We start from the raw sequence: 23156 nt of genomic DNA, 5'->3' as shown, positions 1-23156 counted from the left end.
TCATCTGACTGGAAACAGCAACATTCTTTAACAGTCCCATTACAAAAGGAGAGCCTAGTCCATACTGATTTATAGGTTGTTTAAATTCTTTGAGTAATTTAAAAGGAAAAGGCTCAAATATAGCTATAATATTTCCCTCTTGATCTGGGGGTTGTATTCTAACAGGGAACTGCCAAGCCTCTATATCACTCTCTCGTCTAGCTTGCTGAATTCATGCCTGAATAGAACTAAGAGCAGTCGCTTGAGGAGCTGCTCAGTCACTGGAGCAACTACTTTTCACCCAGTGTCTTCCGGGAAAGAAAGATCTGGAGGGCCTTTTTCTTCAGAATAATAATGAGGGGGTGCAGAAGGGTAGCAATGAACCTCTCCCTCCTTTGCCGCTTTAGCTTTAGCTGGCAAATAAACATGCTCTTTAACCTCTTCTGTTACTTCGCTGTACTCCCATTCCTCCTCATCATCAGTGTGCAAAAGTTCCAAGGTGAAACGAAGCAGACTCCACACCTGTCCCATCATTACCCTGATGCTTCCAAGCTCCCCTTCTTACTCACCATGGGGATTGCTTTAGGAGTACTTGGGTGTCCTCCAGCTTAGTTCCATGTTTTCCAAGCATCGCTCCAAAGACCATTTGACCTAGATTCGAGCCCCCACGATGGACACCACTTGCCGAGACCAGTTTGGTCAGGGAGACTCTAACCCAGCGGCACTAGAGGAATTAAAGACACACACACAGAAATATAGAGGTGTGAAGTGAGAAATCAGGGGTCTCACAGCCTTCGCAGCTGAGAGCCCCAAACAGAGAGTTATCCATGTATTTATTAACAGCAAACCAGTCATTAGCATTGTTTCTATAGATATTAAATTAACTAAAAGTATCCCTTATGGGAAATGAAAGGATGGGCCAAATTAAAGGAATAGGTTGGGCTAGTTAACTGCAACAGGAGCATGTCCTTAAGGCACAGATCACTCATGCTATTGTTTGTGGCTTAAGAATGCCTTTAAGTGGTTTTCCGCCCTCAGGGCGGGGGGCCGGGGGAAGGGGGCAGGTGTTCCTTGCCCTCATTCCCATAAACCCACAACCTTCCAGCTTGGGCATTAGGGCCATTATGAACATGTTATAGTGCTGCAGAGATTTTGTTAATGGCTAGTTTTGGGGCCAGTTTATGGCCAGATTTTGGGGGGCTTGCTTCTAATGGTGCTAACTGACCAACTTACCATGCCATGTATCAGCAACACCACATCTGAGTTCCCAATCTTCCTCCTAACAGGCTTCCCTGGGCTGGAGGCCTTCCACATCTGGATCTCAATTCTCTTCTTCCTTCTGAGCACAGTTGTTCTCTTAGGGAACAGCATGATCCTATTGGTTGTTATTCTGGAGCCAAACCTCCATGAATCCATGCACTATTTTCTCTTCATGCTATCTATCACTGACCTGGGACTGACCCTCTCCACAATGCCCATGACACTCAGTGTCCTCTGGTTCAATGCACGTGAAATCACCCTCAATGCATGTATCATCTAGCTCTTTTTCCTTCACAGCTCTGGCTTTATGGAATCCTCAGTACTGATGGTCATGGCTTTTGACCACTTTGTTGCCATTTGCAGACCCCTCAGATATGCTACCATCCTGACAGACTCCAGAATTCTAAAGATTGGTGTAGCAATAGTCCTAAGAATGTTGATTGGCCTCTGTTCATCCCTCTTTCTCATTAAGAGACTGTCATTTTGCAAAGTCAATGTCCTTTCCCATTCTTACTGCCTCCACCCTGATGTACTTGAGGTTGCATGTTCTGATTCAAGAATGAACAGCTATGGAGGCTTAGTTGTTCTCATTCTGGTCACCAGGGTTGATACACCATGTGTTATGTTTTCCTACATCCTGATAATCCGCTTTGTACTAAACATCACCTCTTCGGAGGGATGGAGGAAGGCCTTCAACACTTGTGGATCTCACATTGGGACAGTTGCAGTCTTCTACATTCCCTGGGTTGTTCTTTTTCAGTGGTCCACAGATTTTTCCATAAGTCTTTACCATATGTCCACCCACTATTGTCCAACATCCATTTCCTTGGCCCCCCTGTGCTGAACCCCGTCATATATTGCGTGAAGACTAAACAAAGCTGCAGGGCTATCCTCAAGCTCTTTCAAATAAAATCAAAAGAAATGTGATGGGGGCTGTTCTTCCTGCTGGGGTCTACCTGATCCAACTATACTCTGTTGCCTTTCTCCTCCATGCCAACCCATATTTCTTCTCTAATAACAAAAAGAAGAACAGTAATGTTTACTGAGCACCCACTATCTTCAAGTTCTGCATTTGTCTCCTTTAAGTACATGCTTTCTTTTACTTAGTTTAAACAACAGTTCTTTGAAATGGATAACCATAATTTCAATTTATGAATTCATAAATTCAGGGACTGGAATATTGAATGACTAGTTTAAGATTAAAAATCTGGAATTTATGTCCACAGCTATTATCTCAAAATCCCATGCTCTTCCTGGATATCATACTGGCTCTAAGTATAGAAGATTCAGTTAATGCCATTGTTTGAGGATACATGGATATCCAGTTCTGCTCTCTCCCAGAATACTTAATAGGCACACGGCACATTGGAAAATTCCTGAAGAAAGGACATTATGACCCTATCCTTCTTCAATCTTCTATATTCTTTCTGCTTTCTCAGAACAGCTGTGCTAACAGAGATTTTATTTCTGAGTATAATAGACTCTAAGGAGACATGTCACAGGCCATGAGCTCCCTCTGTGACTCTCACTGAGATTCTTCCACAGAGGGAGCTCATGGCCTGTGACACGAGAACCCTAGATTTGAGGGAATTTAGGGTTCTAGTTGCTGGAGTAGTGAGATGCTACCATATGCACAATTCACTCTTAAATAAGGAAAATGGCTTCTAAGAGGCAGAAGCTCAGTCACAGAAGCATTTTACCAGTAATGGCATTGCTTCTCAAATATGCCTAATTTTCCATTTGTGACCTGGTAGATAACTGTGCAGAAAAATAATATCTGTATAAGTATCCAAAAAAGCATTACACCCTTTTACTTCCCTTATTACTTTTTTAAACATTTGGTACTGTCAACTACAGAAACAGCAATTACAACACAGTTGGCATTGTCAAAAGAAAAGCAGAATAAATTCATCTTGATCTTTAGAGGTGCCAGTTTGGGTTTAAGTATTTTGGAGAGTTAGGAAGATGAGAGTTGGGCTCCAAAACAAGGTATTTTCTCAGTATTCTCAGTGTGATTTCATTCAATGAAATGAATGAACAGTGTTTTGTTGACCCTTTCTCACCTCAAGCAGACAACATATTCAATGTTGTCAGTATGTGTTGAATGGATGGATGGATGGAAGGATGTAGAAGGGGACCACAGCTATGATTATGTAGCTTTTGACCATGTCTCTGTTTTTGCCCTGGTGTTACCTAATGCATGAATTCCCACCAAGCCTGTATGGTAGAGAATAAGGGCCTGATTCTCTCTTTGTGATTTTCCTCCACTTGTCTATTCGTGGGTAAGTGAAAGTAAAGGGTTGGTTTGGATTTCTCTAAAACAGCTATTCATATCAGACACTTGGCTAAGAAGTCTTGTCGAAAAATAATAGTGTCTACTTTGAATGAGTGATATGTGGGGATGTTGAATATATGTAACTGAGGTTAGAGATTGTTGTGTTTCCATGTGGCAGTTTTGTTTTGCAAAATTTTAAATCAAGATGAATTTCAGATTGATTGATTGGTTGACTTATGTTTCTAAAGCCTCTTCTCTTACATTTTATTACAATTAAATTGCAAAATGGCTTATTCTCTAATTATTTCTATCTGGAAAATACAGTGCTTTTGGGATCTCTGCTTTCTTTCTTTCTCTTTCTTTCTTTCATTTTTTTTTGAGGTGGAGTCACACTCTGTAACCCAGGCTGGAGTGAAGTGGCGCCATCTCGGCTCACTGCAAGCCCTGCCTCTCGGGTCCACGCCATTCTCCTGCCTCAGCCTCCCAAGTAACTGGGACTACAGGCGCCCGCCACAACACCCAGATAATTTTTTTTATTTTTAGTAGACACCGGGTTTCACTATGTTAGCCAGGATGGTCTCGATCTCCTGACCTCGTGATCCACCCGCCTCATCCTCCCAAAGTGCTGGGATTACAGGAGTGAGCCACCACACCCAGCCCTATATTCTTTAAATAGAAATCTCCAGAAGATGCAGGTAGCGGGTTCCTGACTATATTCCTATTCTTCGAATGGAATAGAGCTACACATGCTAGGATATCATGTATTATAGCAGTATACAAGTTGATTTCCTGAAGGTAAAGATTTTTTTCTATTTTTATTTTTTTATTTTTATTTATTTATTTTTTTGAGATGGAGTTTCACTCTGTCACCAGGCTGGAGTGCAGTAGCATGATCTCTGCTCACTTTAACCTCTGCCTCCGGGATTCAAGCGATTCTCCTGCCTCAGCCTCCCAAGTGGCTGGGACTACAGGAGCCCACCACCACGCCCAGCTAATTTTTTGTATTTTTAGTAGAGATGGGGTTTCATCGTGTTAGCCAGGATGGTGTCAATTTCCTGACCTCGTGATCTGCCCGCCTCAGCCTCCCAAAGTGCTGGAATTACAGGCATGAAGGTTATCCCTTTTGAAGAGGAGGAATTCACACAGAATATGTTTACTTGGTTCAATAAAATATTTATGGAATATATATTATGTAGCAGGTGCAGAATTAAAATGACAATATAGATAAGAAGAGACCTATATCTATATAACAAGAGACCTATTAAATATATAACATTTGATATTTAAATAGATGGATATGTACATATTGAAAATCACAGTATACAACTATATTTAAGAAACAATTAGGCCGGGTAAGGTGGCTTACACCTGTAATCCCAGCACTTTGGGAGGCCAAGGTGGGCGGATCACAAGGTCAGGAGATTGAGACCATCCTGGCTAACACAGTGAAATCCTGTCTCTACTAAAAATACAAAAAATTAGCCTGGCGTGGTGGCATGTACTACCAGCTACTCGGGAGGCTAAGGCAGGAGAATCTCTTGAACCCAGGAGGTAGAGGTTGCAGAGGCTGCACTGAGCTGAGATTGCGCCATTGCACTCCAGCCTGGGCAACAGAGCAAGACGCCATCTCAAAAAAATAATAATAATAAAAAAAGAGAAGCAATTAATTGTTAAATAGTGTCATTTCAGATTTTGAAGAAAAAACTCAGCCTATTTATGATGTTCCTGGAGTTTCTCCCATTTCACTCTGGGATTCAATGTTTTGACAGTAAGTCACACTTAGAAATGGGCCTCTCAGTCCCTCTTCTTTGTTCCAGAAGAAGGGATGTAATTGCTATTTGGAGGAAGACATAAGTATTGGTAATTGTATGAGATCAAATCAGGCCATAGTTCTCTTCTCCAGAATGAGGGTGGTATATGAGCAAAGATGAGTAGGAAAGGGCCCTGGTAAGAACGTGGTAAGTCAAACTGATGGTCTCGTCTTCTACACACCCTCTTCACTTCCACAAATGATCAATACACATGTTGCCTCCTGCCATAGGCTCTTAACGGCACTCTGTGAGTAGTGATTCACTTTTCTAGGTTATCCATGCCAATTCAATATTTCTTCATGCACACCATGTTTATTAGTATGTTCATAGCTTAATAGTTCCTGACATTTAAAAATAAAGGTGCTAAGGTCTTCAAATAATGCATCTCATAACTGATACACATTCAGAACTTTGTATATAAATATCTCTGATATTTAAATTTTATCTTAACTGCTACCTTCAAAGTACATTATGCTGCCTGAATAAACCTTATATTTAAAACACCTAATATTCCAACATCCTGCTTGTTATGCCAGTTATTCTCAATCATTTCATCAATCAATAATCATTTCTTGAGCACCTACTGTGTGCCAAGCCCTGATAAATCTGAAGGATGCATAAAGAGTTACAATTTGTGCTTCTAGAATCTTAGAATCTACCATAGTAGGCAAAATAGATTCAAACGCCTGCAATGCAGTCAAGTACAGGTGTTAATAGTTGTGGCTATGAACAGAAGTGGGACATAATATTCCAACCTAGGCAGCTGGGCTCATTCTTTGAATTAATCCTTTAGATTCCAATAAGACTGTTGATTGATACCTTATCCAAGTCTGAGACCAAGTTTTTTTTTTTTTGTTTTTTGTTTTTTTTCCTAGTAGAGGACTCCATAACCCATAATTGAAGAGAGTTTTACCTAGTTGTGCCAGAATCTTGATCTCTGTTGGAGTATTGAGGTCTTGCCCTCATCTCTCCTGATCAAGTGCCCACTGTGTACCCTAGGTCTAGTGCAAAGCAGCTGCCTTATTTCTCTGTATTTTAGATCACTCTCTCGGGCCATTATATTTTTAATACTCTCATAACAAATTGTTCCTGCCTTGTTACCAGCTTTTGCTCTCATTGTTGCAATTTATTTTGCCTTGTTTCTCTTGTGAGTTTCTTAAAAGTGGAGTTTCCCATTTCTTTATGGCTGAAATTCTTAGAAAAGTGCAAGATGAAAAATAATTTATAATGAATTGAGTATTTCAAAAAGTTTGGGCTCTAGGACTAGGTCCCCTATGCTTGTGTCTTGAATCCTCCAGTGTTGGGTTCCAGATTTATTTTTTTTCTCAGATTCCTCTGCCCAGTAGGAAACACCTCACTCCCAGAGTCCTTCCCAGCTTACCTTTTCCCTCTGCTATCTGCTTGTTTTTCTAGCAATCATCCTATCGAATTGCTTAGGTTTTCTCTGGGTCTTTAGAAAAGCATAATGTAGTGGATTCTGAGATTTTATAGCCTGAGTTCAAATCCTGGATTTCACCTACTAGCTGTGTAACCATGTTCAAGTTAATTAACATATGCTTCATATTCCTCATCTTATCTGTACAATGGAGATAATAGCAGTAATACTTTATAGAAGTGACAAGAGGGTTTAATAAGTTAGTATGCTGATAACAATAATAACAGAGTCTATACTTAAAAAGTACAAGTGTTTGACTATTATTGTTAACTCTGTTACTACCTATACCAGAGCATATTGTAATTAGGACTTTGTCCATTGACTTGTTTGCAAGACTACATACTTCTCAAGGGAAGAGTCTAATTTTCATTGTATCCCTGGTGCCCAGCTGGCACAAAGTAGGTCTGTAATAAAAACTATTATTTTTAATTTTAATTGAATCTTTACTTATAAAAAGATATATTTCTAATTTTTTGTTTCTCTGCACAATATCCAGGGAAAATTGGCCCAATGTAGCATATTTGTTTATGGAAATGACCGCTGTTATGCTTGGGATTTATAATCAGATATTTTGTACATCTAGACAATTCTTGGCCAAAATTGTGGGGAGGGATTGACAAATGGACCCTAGGCGATAATTCGCTTTATTCTACATAGCAGTCCCGTAAGTCAGCTTTCTCTCTCCTACTGAAATTTTATTGCATTGCATCATTATTAAATTGTCTTGGGTCTTATTTGTTCTAGACTATTAAAACTTTGTAGTTTATTCTTCCTGAAAGTATAGAAGCTGGGCATTACATAGCAGAAGACATTGAAAATTAGGAAAGAGGATGGTAAAAATTGTACTTCCCAAAGCATGGCTTCTACTTGGAAAGTAGAGTTAAAAGTTATTAGACAGAGATAATATTCAGATATTCTACTAAGCATGTTGACTTTCTGGCACATTCATTTTGGTTATTAAGTATGAGGTTGTTAGAGTGTTCTTTGGGTGGTTATAATTGACAAGTATTTTCCACCCCTTGCCCACTTATGCATGTCTGGTTTAGTGCTTTTGATTAAATAAGCAGAATAAAATAGAAGAATCATTTGAGAATAGAAGTATGAACACACATGCACTCACATGGCTATACTTTAAAAGTATGTGCTCACACTAACACAAACTCACACTTCAGTTTACAAAGACAGACACAACCTGAACTAACACACAAATAGCAAATAATGATAATTATGGAATTATTTCCTTTGGAGGCAACTTATTTCTTAAAAAGGAAGAGTTTTTAATGGGCCGAAGTACAAAACACCCTGCTGCCCTACCTCCGGTCCCTAACAAACCCTTAGCAACATATTTAGGGAGAGATATTTTTGACAAACAGTAAGTTTTCTAAGACAAGAATAACCAGGTCACTACAATGTCTGGTGTGATAATTTTAAGTGACTTTGAGGATAAGGGGCCTGGTTTGTGGGGTATGCAGATTTTCTCTGTTGTCCTGAGGAAAGAATGAGAGAAGCAATATCCATTTTCACTGTCTTGGGTCAGAATAAGAGAACACTCACTCCTCAGTGGAAGGCACTACTTATCAGTAGTACTTGGGTCATTAGAAAACGTGAAAACCAGATAGAGATTTAAAAATCAAAACCTGAAAAGCAATCCTAGTGTCTTGGTAAAACATGAACTTCTGTTATCACATACATGGCTTACAGTTGGGAAAACAGTGATCCTTTAGCTGCCTGAGGTTGGTCACAGGTGTTTAGATGAACACACAGAGAAAAGAAGAAGGAGCAGGGATTATATGTGTTGTTGTTTATTCATTGTATCAGAACTTACTGGATACTTGCTACGGCCAGCCAATTGATAGCTCTTTTATATGTTTTATTATTGCTCTATAAAATGAACATATTCTCTTACCTTTGTATCAGTAAAAACAAGTGACTAAAATTAGAGTGATTATCTCAAGTGAAACAACTAATAAGACTTAAATAACAGATTTAAGTGACCTAGCTTACTGATAATTAAACCCATGTGCTTCCAATAACCCATTTGAATGGGCTGGTGTGTTTAGAAGCAGTATCTATAATACAAATAGAATACTATTTGTATTCCTACTTTTACCTAAATCATCTCATTTAATTTTATAATCACCCTTTGATGTAACTATAGGCACGAATAGTTCCAGGTATTATAAATAAATTGAGATCACATTTCCCCTATAATTTCATTGGCTATTACCTCTAGTTCTTTACTGTGATAACTCAGAGTCTCTGGTTCAAATCTCCTTGAGGAACACAGAAGCAACCAAACTGTTTGATATTTCTAATTTTTTTTCATATCAGCTAAAACTTATGGCTTTTACAAATTGATAAAAAATGAGAGACATAAATGAATGATTCAATTAATTTTGCTTGCTTTAATTAACATAAATGAAGAATCAAGGCAGTCTTAGGAAAATCCAGAATGTAGGATTATTTCATCCATTTTCCTAAGACATTCTATGTCTATGTTGAATCATGATAACTTAGACAACATTTTAAAAACAGTACCTGAATAAGGAAGCATTACATTTTTCATACCATAGTTTCCTGGATCCTTGCTCTTCAAGGGTTTACATCCTGAGAACTACTCACATAGATTATTTCATGAAAATTTCCTTAAATAAAATTTAATAACAGGTTGGGATGAATTTGGTTATTTGTACGTCTTTGGTCCTTGACTAACAGGAATAAAGAAAATCAAGTTGGTGCTTCTACGGCAGGAAATTTTCCCACAAAACTCTGTACTGCATTTTCTTGGATATGCTTAGTCTTTACTCCACAGGTATTGAACATGGAAGGCACTAATGAGTAGAGAATGCTCAAGGAGATGGGAATCACTGTGAGGGTATGGTAGTAGAAGCAATAAGAGAAAAAGGAGAACTGGGATGTGCAGGAACAGGGTGACACAAATGTGAAAGGCATATATGCTAAATACCTTGGGCAGAGATTCTCTGCAGGTAGCTATAGCACAGCCTGCAATGTATGATGTCTGTGGTTCTAATGACAAATATATCAAATCCAACCACAGAAAAGGCCCTAAGAGACCACAGGTACGGACTATAGATGTGATGTCTGCACATACCAGGTTCAGCATGATCACTTGCTCATAGTAGCTCTAGGGGAAGATCTAGTTGAGGCAGAAGGGCATCTAGGATAACATGAAGCAAAAGGGCTCATTCACAGTGTACTCTGTGTCATTTTGAGAAACACACTCACCTGTCCAAACCCAAAGAATAGACTCAGAGACATGGAGAACAGTAGATGCGAGACTTTTAATGGCGGTCTTGCAAGATCGGGTCTCTGGTGGGCAAGCACACCTGGTACAGTTACAACAAGCAATTTATCCCCTAGTATGCAAGTCCCTCCCCTAGTTCCTCATAGGTTGAGTACTATGAGGTTACAGTCTTCCCAGATGTTGCATAAATTTCTTTCCTTGGGTTGGGGCTTTAGGTATTTTCTTTAGGGTCTTCTCACTGCATTTTGTTGCAGTTTATAATGCATTGCAATAATTGTCAGCTCAGGGACTCTTTAGGTATTTGACCTATGACCCAGGTGGTTAGGCAAGCTGTTAGGAATAGATAAGGTGAGCTATTTTGCAAGCTAGTAAACTCTCATTCTAAGCTATACCCTTTGGTTTGGGTGAGGGTAACTAAGCGGTCTGACAAGCAGGTGCTGGCTATTAAAGCAGAGGCCTAGAGTATCCTGTTCTTCTATAGTTTGGAGGCGCAGGCCTATTCCAGGTACTTTGTCTTGAAAATAGAACACCATATACGTTATTTTCTACATCATAACAACTGTTCTTGGATTGACTGCCAAGCACAGCCAACACCCTGCAAAATGGCAGTGTGAGGTGGAAAGCAGATGAACTCCTCTAGTGTCCAGATGGGAGCATCTCATGACCATCTCTAACCAATATGGGAGACAGTATGGATGAATCAGACCTACCATGGTTGAGGCAGCTATAGAAGTTGAATTTATGGGCTTAGAACCAATAAAAGGATAATGTCTTAGGTTATGTGTAAGACCACCTCACTCATGAAAGTTAGAAGCATCAGAATGAAATATGTGTTCCTAGAAGTAGTTAATGCAGGTCACATCAAAGAAGGAAAATATTAATTACAGCAGCCGCAACAATAGCTGATAAAGCACAGGAAACTGATCCAGAATTGGGAATTCTGCCACCCTGGAAAGACACAAGAAGCAGGTGTGTGTTGTGTGTTGTGGGGGCTTTAGACCCCAATGGTGGTATCAGAGGAGACTGATGCCCTAACATTTGGGGGAGAAACCTATCCTCTGAAGAGACCAACCAAGTAATAAACACATATTATTTCAGAGAAAGTTGGGAATTACGAGGGCTAAGTGATTAGAAAATTGTCTGAACAGGAAACCACTTATATGTAAATCAACACACTTTTTTTTTTTTACTAAATTAAACGTAACAAAATTGGGCTACATCCAGTTTCAATAATATTTGTCAATCATAAGCCCAAATTTATAGAATGAAGAATAAGCATTTCAAAGGTTAAATGTCCAAATGGAAATGAGTCACATTAAATACTACATTAAACATTAAACATAAGAACGCTGGTCCTTTGTTTCCATATAAAAGTCAATTACATCTAAAAAAATTACTTTATTATGCCTGTGGGCAGGTCTAAACCTTTTATTTTATGCACATGAAATTAAAATAAATTGGAAAAATCAAGAAGATGGTGGGAGAGGACAAAGAGGGCAAGGAGAGAGAATGAGAGAAAGAAAGAGGGAGAGAGAGAGAGATAGAGAGAGCGAGCTAACAGTCAGCCACATTCTTCTCATATTGTTTTCATTTATTTATAGCATCCTAAAGATGGATTTCATGATTTTGCCTTCTTGACCTGGGGCCAGTACTGTGTGTCAGAGTTGTTTTTTTTTCTCCCCCTTTGGAGCCCATTATTTTTTCTTAAGAGTTTCAACAGGACAAGTTGCCACTCTGAGTTTGCCCAGAATTCCTTAGTTAAAACACAGGTGGGAGATGGCTATGTCATGTAAGCTACAACCACAGTTCCTGGGAAAAGTAGAGCCTGTCTGTTGCTCTGCAGCATCGCTTGTCTCAGAGACAAGTTGGCTGTTTCTTCTAGTTCTCTTATGGCTCACTGTCTGTGCCAATGCTGATTCCACTGCTTTATATTTCCTTTTCATGTTTATCAATCTACTGAATTAAAACTCCTCAATTTACAATACAGAATAAATATTACCTCTTTAGGGATATTGTTTCTGATCCTCAGATAGAATTGCCTTCTCATTTGTATCCTGTTCATGAAGTCAGTGTATTACTTGAAGTACATGTATTGCATTTCTGTTGTTGTTTTTTTTTTTTCCCAAGTCTATCTTTCCTGACTACATTGTAAGGACTGAGTTCAGTGGTTAGATTCTGTCTTCACCATGCCCAACATAGCTGCATTCTGGATGTTTCAAGACACTGATCAATAAATCTTTCCCATCAAGTACCCCTTCCAAGAAGGAATTCATAAATATACAGACTTTTAATACACACATACTTTCTCTGTGTTGGGAAGTAGACAGGTCTGATAGGTGATTACTGTTTTACTCTGAGAAGAAAGGAAACAGAGACAAAGTTGCTTGGGCTGGGAAGGGTGGAAATTTCTCCAGTCACACACTGAGGAAAGGCCTGAGCTGGGACTCCTGGGAGATGCCAGGTCTCCTGCTGCTGCAGTGCTTCCCCTCCTTTGCTACACCTAAGGCAACCTCAGGCCTAATGTCTAGGAACCTTGGGAAAAGGATAAGACCTCAGGGCTAGTTTCTTCTGTAATTGTTCCTGGAAGCATTGCCATTGTCAATGAGTTCATAAACAACAATGCACTTCGGGCTCCTGTACTCACCTGTTCAGTGAGAGTGAGAGCTCCCAGAGAACCAATACAGTGGCTTGCTTACTTTTCACAATCCTATCTGAGATCTCTTTAGAACACAGCATTCATCATTCACATATTTATTCATATAATGAATAAACTTGTAATATTTAACACTTCCCCTATTCCAGGCTGCTAAGTGCTGGGCATACAGCAGTAAGAGTGATTTGGTGGCAGCTCTCAAAAAACCATAATCAGTTGGGAAACAATTACAAAACATGACTGTTGAGAGTTAGTAAGACAGAAGACTCATTGAAGCATTCAATGAAGTTCCTAAAGAAATGAAAGAATGAATGAATGAATTCTCATCCCCTGTGTATTTAATAAAACCTGCTTCATAAAGTTCTGTTGGTAACTCAAGCCACATCCCAGTTGGCCCACAGCCTGTGTTACCACATGTTAGGCTTCTCTGTTCCTTTCCTGGAGCAACATCTACTGCTCCATGAACGGACTTTCCCTCCCTAATGTCTTGCCTACACCTGCCTGCTGCAGAGACCGAGCACTATGATTGCTCTGTTTCTGGTGGCAAGAGAACTCCTGCTGCAAATCTGGCTTAATCATCCGCTGAGCCCTTTCTACTCAGTCAGGAAACCAATTAAAGTGGGGAGATACAGTGAGAAGGTATCCTTTCCCTATCCCCTCCCTGTAGGCCTTGATCCTCTTTCCAAAGCATGAGGTTTCAAATGGAGCTGGCACATTCAAGAAGCAGAAATTGGCCCAAATAAAATTTATTTTTAAATATTTCCCTTAGGTACGGTTTTGCACAACTCCAGGGATATCATTAATTTGGATTACAATGTGAGCTTCTCCTTGGGATTATACTTCTGCTTTATTTACAAGCTTTTGAAAGACTTCTAGCTTTCTCAGAATTAATTCCTACCCAGGAGCTCTGATTTTTGCTCATTTGTTTGCTTGTTTTTCCCCTTCTCTGCCACTATTATACTTTCTGACTCAGAAATAAACCAGAAGGTGCTACTTAGGTTATTTGGTTTCTGTTTCCTCATCTACAAGGTGGAATTGGATGATTACATTGACTTACACATACTGAAATGCAGTGATGCATTTTCCGCATATTGACCTGTGGAAAATATTAGGGCTGGCATCTGGACGACTTCCAAAAACTAGAGAATTTCAAATCTCTTCATGACGGCCCATAGTTAGACAGACATGTTGAGAACTGGAAACCAAAGACTGACAGTCCAGCTTCATCAGGGCTGGGGATGGGGTGAAGGGAAGAGACAAGCTCTGCCAAGTCTCTTTGCACATCACTTGGACCTTTCTTTCCTTCCTCCTCTGGCTTCAGAAGACAGAGCAGGATAAGCCAGCGACTTCAGGATTAGCAGCCCAAGACTAAACTTTAAAATTGTTCATGTCAAGGTGAGACTACAGGACCTCACCTACCTTCAGCTTTCGGTTTTATCATCTTCCAGGGGAGGTCTAGACCATGGGTCTACCTAGATGGCATAAATATGCACAATACGCAAAATGCAAAGTACTGAAAGTTTATATTTTAGGTCTTTACTGACATGCCTATACTTTCCATTGAATGGAAACATACTGTTTTCCATATACTTATTGATGTCTGCACTATGCTAGGATTTGCTAAGATCTGAGGTAACTAAAGCACCATTTTTTCTCATGGTATGTAAAGCATGGAAGCTAAAACACAACCAGATCATTATAGCATAGAGGAGGGAGTGAGTATGATGAGAACAGAATGGAACAACTACTGTAGGAGCACAGAGATGGGTTCTAAGGACGAGATGTGAATTTTTAGCTCTGTATTCCAGGAACTAAGCATTGCACTGAAGAAACAGTTATTGATCAAAAATTGCTTGTTGATTTGAGTATGAAAAAATAATAACATTATGTTTGGCTCTGTGCAGAGTAGAAAATACTGATGAAGCTTTCCCCTTTTGGAAAGTACTCTAAAACGGAGGCCTGACATTACAGTTTGACTCCAAGTCATGTTTGAAAACCATGAAAAGCTGATGTACCAGGAGCTGCCTTTAATATGGTTTTGTGTGGCCTTTCTTAGTCACTATGATTATAGATTTGCTTATTTGAGGGAAAAGAGACACCGTGAGGTCTCTGCCCACCTACAAATGGAAAATAGGGTCCCTCACTCAACATGCTCACTTGATAGCTTCTGTAAATGATTATTTTGTTAGTCCATTGTTTTGCTTTAAGAAAATACATGAGGCTTTAAGGAAATTACCTGAGGGTAATTTATAAAGAAAAGAGGCTTAATTGGCTCAGGCTGCAGACTGTACAAGCATGGCACCAGCATCTTCTAGGCTTCTAGAAAAGCCTCAGGATGCTTGCAATCATGGTGGAAGGCAAAGAGAGAGCTGGCACATCACATGTTAAGAATGGGAGCAGGAGAGAGAAGGGGGAGGTCTCAGGCTCTATTAAACAAGAAGATCTCACATGAACTAACTGAGGGAGAACTCACTCATCACCAAGGAGATAGTGCTAAGCCATACATGAGGGATCCATCCTCATGATCTAATTACCTCCCATCAGGCCCCACCTCCAATGTTGGGGATCACATTTCAACATGAGATTTGGAGGGTACAAACATCCAAAATGCATCATTATGCCCCTAGTACTTCAAATTTTATGTCCTTCTCACATTGCAAAATACAATCAACCTTTACCGATAGTCCCCCAAAGTCTTATCTCATTCCAGCAACAAGTCCAAAATCCTAAGTCTCATCTGAGATTCATCTCCTTTCACCTATGAACCTGTAAAATAAAAACAAGTTATTTACTTCCAAGATACAATGGTGGTACAGACATTGGTTAAATATTCCCAATCCAAAAGGGAGAAATTGTCCAAAAGAAAGGGGCAATAGGCCCCACACAATTCTGAAATCTAGTAGGCAGACATTAAACCTTAAAGCTCCAAAACAATTGCCCCTTACTCCATATCCTTCATTTAGAGCATACTGGTGCAACAAGTGGGCTCCTTGGGAGCTTGGGAAGCTCCACCCCTGTAACTTTGCAGGGTGCAGTCCCTGTGACTGCTCTCATGGATTGGAGTTGAGTACCTGTGACTTTGCCAAGCTCAGGATGCAAGCTACCGTTGGCTCTACTATTCTGGGATCTGGAGGGTAGTGGCTCCCTTCCCACAGGTTCACTAGTCAATGCCCCAGTGGGGACTCTGTGTGGAGACTCTGACACCACATTTGCCTTCAGCACTGCCTTACTAGAGTCTCTCTGTTAGTGTTCTTCCCCTGCAGCAGGCTTCTGCCTAGGCACTCAGGTTTTCCAATACCTCCCCTGAAATCTAGGGGGAAGCCTGCAAGCCTCCTTAATGCTTGCATTCTGTGTGCCTGCAGGCTTAATACCACATGGAAGCTGCCAAGGGTTACAGCTGGCATACTCTAGAGTGGCAGCCCAAGCTGCACCTAGGGCCTTTTGGGCCATGGCTGTAGCTGGAGCAGTCAGGATGCAGGGAGCAGTGTCCCAAGGCTGCACAGGGCAGTGATCCCTAGGCCTGGCCCCCGAAACCATTATTTTCTTCCTGGGCCTCTAGGCCTGTGGTGGGATGGACTATTTCAAAATACTCTGAAATGCCTTCAAGACTTTTTTCCCCATTGGCTTGGATATTAGCGCTTGGCTTCTTTATAGTCATACTAATCTCTCTAGCAAGTGATTTCTCCAGAGCTTACTTGAATTCTGGAAATGCTCTTTCCTCTTCTATCACATTGCCAGATTGTGACTTTTCCAAATGTTTATGCTTTCCTTCCTTTTTAAATATAAGTTCCTACTTTAAGTCATTTATTTGCTCCTATATATATCTGATTGTAGCCTGTAAGATGCAGCAAGGCCGTCTCTTGCATGGTTTGCTCCTTAGAAATTTTTTCTTCCAGATACACTAAGTCATCCCTCTTAAGTTCAAACGTGCATTGCAGCCATGCTCTTTGCTCGGGTGTAACACAAATGACCTCAATTCCAGTTCCCAATAGCTTCCTCATTTCCATCTGAGAACTCTCGGATGTAACACAAATGGCCTTAATTCCAGTTCCCAATAGCTTCCTCATTTCCATCTGAGAACTCATCAGCTTGGATTTTACTGTCCATATTTCTTCAGTTCACTTCAAGTTCATGTGGACTTAGTTCATTTCTTCACTTCAAGTTCATTTGAACTTCACTGCCCATATTTCTATCAGCATTTTGGTCACAATTATTTAACCAGTATCTAAGAAGTTCCAAACTTCCCTTGTCTTCCTGTCTTCTTCTGAGTTCTCTGAACTCTTCCAACCTCTGCCTGTTACCCAGTTCCAAAGTTGCTTCCATATTTTCAGGTATCTTTACAGTAACACACTATACTTGGTACCAATTTCCTCTGTTAGTCCATTGCATTGCTGTAAATAAATATCTGAGGCTGGGTTATTTATAAAGAAAAGTTTAATTAGGTCATAGTTTTGCAGGCTGCACAAGCATGGTGCCAGCTTGTTTTGGGCGAGGCCTCAGAAAGTATGCAATCATGGCAGAAGACAAAGGAGGAGCTGGTACATCACACGGCAGGAGTGGGAATGAGAGAGAGAAGGGGGAGGGAGAGGTCCCGGACATTTTTTTTGAGACGGAGTTTCACTCTTGTTGCCCATGCTGGAATGCAATGACATGATCTTGGTTCACCACAACCTACGCCTCCCCGGTTCAAGTGATTCTCCTGCCTCAGCCTCCCAAGTAGCTGGGACTACAGGCGTGCACCACCACACCCAGCTAATTTTTGTATTTTTATTTGAGACTGGGTTTCACCATGTTGTCCAGGATGGTCTTGATCTCTTGACCTTGTGATCCACCCGCCTCAGCTCCCAAAGTGCTGGGATTACAGGCGTGAACCACTGAGCCCAACTAGGACTCTTTTAAATAACCAGATCTCACATGAACTAACTGAGAAAGAGCTCACTCATCACCGAGGAGATAGTGCTAAGCCATTCATGAAGCATCTGTCCCCATGATCCAATCCCTCCCACGAGGCCCCACCTCCAACACTTGGAATCACATTTCAACAGATTTGGAGGGGAGACAGGTCCAAATCATATCAACTACAGGCACATTTGAGTTATATGCTTTATAGTTTGGGCATAAGGATTTTTCATGTCATAATGAAGTTAGTCATCTATTTTCATTGGTTCAGAATATTTAAGTTTACTTACAATCATGATAGAGTAATACAGCTTAAATAATTAATGTCTATATTGAGGCTGGAATTGCAAGTATTCAATTGTTTTGATTTTGGGTGGAAATCAGCAAATTAGATGTTCTGTTTGTCAGTTTCTTTTGTTCCCTATTCTATCCCCACCTTTTGGCAGAATGCTAGGTGAAAAGTAATTGCTCAATATATTACTTGAATAAAAATTTAAAATGTTACAAGTATTTTATTTTTTATTAAAAAAGTGACTGGAAGGCAATTTGCTATTTGTATAACAAATTTATCTTATCTGACAATATCCTTTACAATTTTAATTCCGTAGGGTAATAAAAGAGGTCCTTGGGACTGAGAGGTATGGTTTTGTATTCAATTTTGAAGAAATGAGATAAAAATGGACCTGAACCTTCTGAAGTCATCTTGTGATAAGTACTAGGTGAACATCACACTGTATCACTTAAATATGTAAAATCATTTTGTGTCAATCAAAACATAATTCAATTTAAAAATACACTGAAGTATAAAAATATAATTAAAATGCCATAAGTATCACTACTCCAAGCAGCTATTTATTATCATTTGGATATATTTCCTGAATTTCTTTCTTTACATATATGTATTCCAGTTTAGAATTGGCATCAAGACTTATGGGCAATAGTTTTTCTTTTCTATTTAAGATTATATCTTGCCTATTTGTCAAATTTTCAGGTACTCCTTCCAAATAAAATAGTTAAATGGCACCTGATATTCAACTGAATATTGCTTCATCTGTAATCTTATAGGACAATATTTGAATAATTTCCAATTTTGTTTTTATAAAGCATGATTTTATGCATGTCTTTGTACACATGCATTTTATTTTTATAAACAGATTCTCAGATGAAGAAAATATATGTACTTTTAAATTATTTGATGCAAATTTCTAAATTCCTTTTAAGCAAAGTATACCTACTTCTACTGATAGTGTAAAAACACTTTTTTGCCTTAATCATCTGTGGGAGATGACATTCTTTTAAAATATTCACTGATTTAATAGGTAAAACTATTTTTATTGTTTCCACGTGATGATGAATATGGTCAAGAAAGTTGTTCTTAGCCATCACATCTCTCAGGTGTCTCTTTTCTAGGTACTCTGATAATTGTTTCTCTTGCTTCTAGGGGGTTGCTTACCTCTGAGCCAGTTATTTACAGAGCTGACTTCGTCATAATAAGGAATTGCCCGTCAAATGTTCATTAATGTCCCCACATTAGTGGGGCAATGTAAGTGATGGGGATACACTGACCCTTTGCTCAGGGGACGTTTCCACAACATTCTTGGGTAACTCTGTCCCTGATCTGTTTGGTTCTAACTCCGTAAATGATGGGGTTGAGCATGGGAGGTACCAGTAGATAGAGATTAGCAAACAGGATATGTACCCCTCGGGGCACATGATGGCCAAAACGGTGGGTGAGGTGGCTGGGATATAAAAAGCCAAGATGACACAGATATGGGAGGCACATGTGCTAAAAGCTTTGAGGCGGGCTTCACCTGAGGGCAACTGAAGCACAGCTCTCAAAATCATCATGTATGACATACCTATGACAGTCATATCAAAGCCAGCCACAGAGAAGGCCACAAAGAGTCCATACCCACGATTTATGCTTGTATCAGCACACACCAACTTCAGCACAGCCATGTGCTCACAGTATGACTGGGGAATGGCTTGGTGGTGGCAAAAGGGCATCCTAGACACCATGAAGCAGAAGAGGCTCACCCACAGCAGCCCTCTCAGCATCACGACAGTCCCCAGTTCAATCATGACCGATGGGGTCATGAGGCTAGAGTGTCGGAGTGGGAAGCAGATGGCCACATAGCGATCCAGGGCCATAGCCATGAGCACCCCAGACTCCATAAAAGAAAAAGCATGGATGAAGAACACCTGGATGAGGCAGGCATGGTACTCAATCTCGTGAGCATGAAACAGAATATGACCTACATCTTAGGTTGGGTGGAGGAGGAGAGGACCAGGTCAGTGATAGCCAGCATAGCCAGAAAGAGGTACATGGGCTTATGCAGGGTGTGGTCAATTCTGATTACACGGAGGAGAGTGATATTTCCAACAACAGCCACAGCATACGTGGCACAGCACGGAAAGGCAATCCAAAACTGGAAACTCTCTAGGCCTGGGATTCCAAGCAGGATGAAGGACGCAGGATGAGAAGAGCTGTTCCCTGAAACCAGCACCATGGGCTGGTTAATATGGTTTCCGTTGGGAAGGTAATCTACTCTCTGCAGATGATAACAATCAAAACAAGTGTTATTATATAGAAGGCTTTTGGATGGGACTATTGGATACCAGAGTGATTGGATTTGATTATAAACTAGAATAATTTCAACTGTTTTAATAAATAATACGTTGCAACACAACATCATGTTACTCTGTTGTTTTTCATACTAATGTCATTCAAAATGGGGTAGAACATACTAGTTGCATGTGTAATTCTTGCTCTTCAGTTCTATAGAACTAACAACTGATTAGTTTAAACTTTTCCACAAGTCCTTTTTATCCCTCTGGTTAGCCACTTGGCCAACTTCTCAGAGTAGGAAGTCAGTAGAGTTTGCAAGCCTATGGCAATTTATGTACTGCTTTGAAGTTAGCTTTGAATCTAGATCAGTTACCACAAGGGCTTGGGTGGGAAGTTAACCTACTGACCAATTGAACATTTGTACTTTAATTTATTATCTTTAGTGTAGGTTTCTCCTAAACAAGAAGTTAACAAGCTTTTTTCTTTAAAAAGTGAGATTATAAAATTTTGAGAAATTGTGGGCTATACTATCTGTTGCAGCAGATCAATTCAACCATTGTAGTGTGAAAGTAACCATAGTCAACACACAAATGCGTGAGTGTGGTGTGTTCCAGTAAACCTTTGTTTACACAAATGGGTTGCAAGCAGGTGTTGGTTTCCAGGCTATAGTTTGCCAACCTCTGTCCTAGGAGATGAATTTTTCATGAAGTCAGCCATGAACCCTACACTATCTCTAGCATCTCTGTGCTTGGTGCAGAGTAGGAGTTTAATAAAATATTCCTGAAGAAAGTAGCACATAAATGTCATTATTCAAAGGCGGCAGACTCATTAACTGATGAACAATATTCTAGATACCCAGATAGAGCCCTATTGACTCTACCTTGAGGCCATAGAGGTTGCCCTGCGGCAGTGGATGCTGTTTGAGCCCCACTGTCTGTCTCTGTTCATCTTACCTGAGTTTATTCCACCCTTTGAGTTTTTTGGTGATCACTATCAATCTCAGAATCGATGGCACAAAGCTCACTTTGTTCTTACCCAACACTTTTTCACTGAACTCAGTTGTCTGTGCTTTGTTTGAAAGCTTCAGTTCTTACTGCCTTCAAAAGAGAAACACCTGGGCAAGAAAAGTAATGCATTCAAATCCCTATCACCTCTTGGAACTAACACATGTCTCATTCACTAGAAAAAAAAGATTCCTAAAAAGAATTTCTTCAAGATCCCCAAAAGGGTTGTCTTTATCCAAATTTCTCAAGATTTATAACAGACTGGGAGAAACAGGGCTCAGACTTTATAAGTCTAGATCTAGATCTAAATTGAAATCTTCACCATCCTGCCAGAGAATAAGATATAGGTTTGCTCAAAACAAATACTTGTATGTAAAGCATGGTAAAATTTCAAAACCACCTGTATCTGGGGTCCACCTATCTCCCTATCCCTCCTTGCCTGTCCCAGACGTCCCAAGCTGTTTTGTATATTCTGTTTGAGCCGAAGTCTTTCTGTCACTTGCTCCTGTATATCACCCTCAAATCGTCGTGGGGACAGTCCCTGATGTTCAGGGGTACCTTGAAAAGCATATTTAGACCATCCTCATTGCTGTACGAGGCAATATAAGGGGTGCTGGCCAAATGTACAGTTTCTCAAAGTGTATAAATTGTTATGTATCCTGGAACTTAAAGTAAAATTTAAAAAATTAAGAATAAATAAATAAATAATTGTTATTTTTGGAGACATAGCACTATATACTTAAAAATTTTTGTTTAATAAACATACTTGTGCATGTGTCTTTAGAGTAGCATGATTTATAAACCTTTGGGTATATACCCAGTAATGGGATCGCTGGGTCAAATGGTATTTCTAGTTCTAGATCCTTAAGGAATCACCACATTGTCTTCCACAGTGGTTGAACTAATTTACACTCCCACCAACAGTGTAAAAGCATTCCTATTTCTCCACATCCTCTCTAGCATCATAAGAGCAAAGACTTGGAACCAACCCAAATGTCCATCAATGATAGACTGGATTAAGAAAATGTGGCACATATACACCATGGAATACTATACAGGCATAAAAACGGATGAGTTCATGTCCTTTTCAGGCACGTGGATGAAGCTGGAAACCATCATTCTGAGCAAACTATCACAAGGACAGAAAACCAAACACCACATGTTCTGACTCATAGGTGGGAGTTGAACAACGAGAACACATGGATACAGGGTGGGGAACATCACACACTGGGGCCTGTCCAGGGTGGGGGGTTGGGGGAGGCATAGTATTAGGAGAAATACCTAATGTAAATGATGAGTTGATGGGTTCAGCACACCAACATGGCACATGTATACATATGTAGCAAACCTGCACATTGTGCCCTTTTACCTTAGAACTTAAAGTATAATTTAAAAAATGATAGAAAATTTGTTTATTTGCTTGTTCTTTTATTTTTGAGACATGCTTTCACTCTGTTGTCCAGGCTGGAGTGCAATGGTGCGATAACAGCTCACTCTAGCCTTGAACTTCTGGGTTTAGGAGATCCTCCCACCTCAGCTTTCCAGGTAGCTGGAACTATGGATGTGGGCCACCATGCCCAGCAAATTTCTTGTATTTTTAATAGTGACAGGGTCTCACTATGTAAGCTAAGCTTGTCTCAAACTCTTGGGCTCGAGTGATCAGCCAGCCTTGGCCTCCCAAAGTGCTGGAATTAGACATACGACACTATGCCCAGCCCAAATTTTATTGTTTCTAACTCACAGAAAACCTCTGTATCCTCCTATAACAATGAGAAAACAGAGTTCAGACTAGTTACATGATCTGCCCAAGATCACACAGCAAGTAAGTATCCAGGTGCATGACTTTGCAGCCAGTGCTCTTGGCTGTACCCAAGCTGCCTGTGATAGATAACAATTCAGACTCCTGCCCAGGTTGGGGAAAACAGAATTTTCTGTCCTATCATGACAAAGGCAAACATGAAGGGGGTGTGCACAACTGCATGCTGAATTAGAGGAAGATCTGAATT

At 40.1% G+C, this 23156-nt stretch overlaps 2 protein-coding genes across 2 annotated transcripts in view; one reads left to right on the top strand and one right to left on the bottom strand.

Moving 5' to 3' along the window:
• Positions 1 to 23156, top strand: part of MMP26 (matrix metallopeptidase 26) — a 294924-nt gene that overhangs the window by 30622 nt on the left and 241146 nt on the right. The window lies entirely within an intron of this gene.
• Positions 19151 to 20093, bottom strand: LOC112607379 (olfactory receptor 52R1). Its single transcript, XM_025358499.1, is given in 3 exon segments — positions 19151 to 19314; positions 19317 to 19823; positions 19826 to 20093. Coding segments are annotated over 3 exon segments (933 nt in total). The 5' UTR covers positions 20088 to 20093.

Source organism: Theropithecus gelada, chromosome 14, assembly GCF_003255815.1.
Source record: "Theropithecus gelada isolate Dixy chromosome 14, Tgel_1.0, whole genome shotgun sequence".
NCBI classification, from domain to species: domain Eukaryota; kingdom Metazoa; phylum Chordata; class Mammalia; order Primates; family Cercopithecidae; genus Theropithecus; species Theropithecus gelada.
This window is presented reverse-complemented; position numbering and strand designations above follow the sequence as displayed.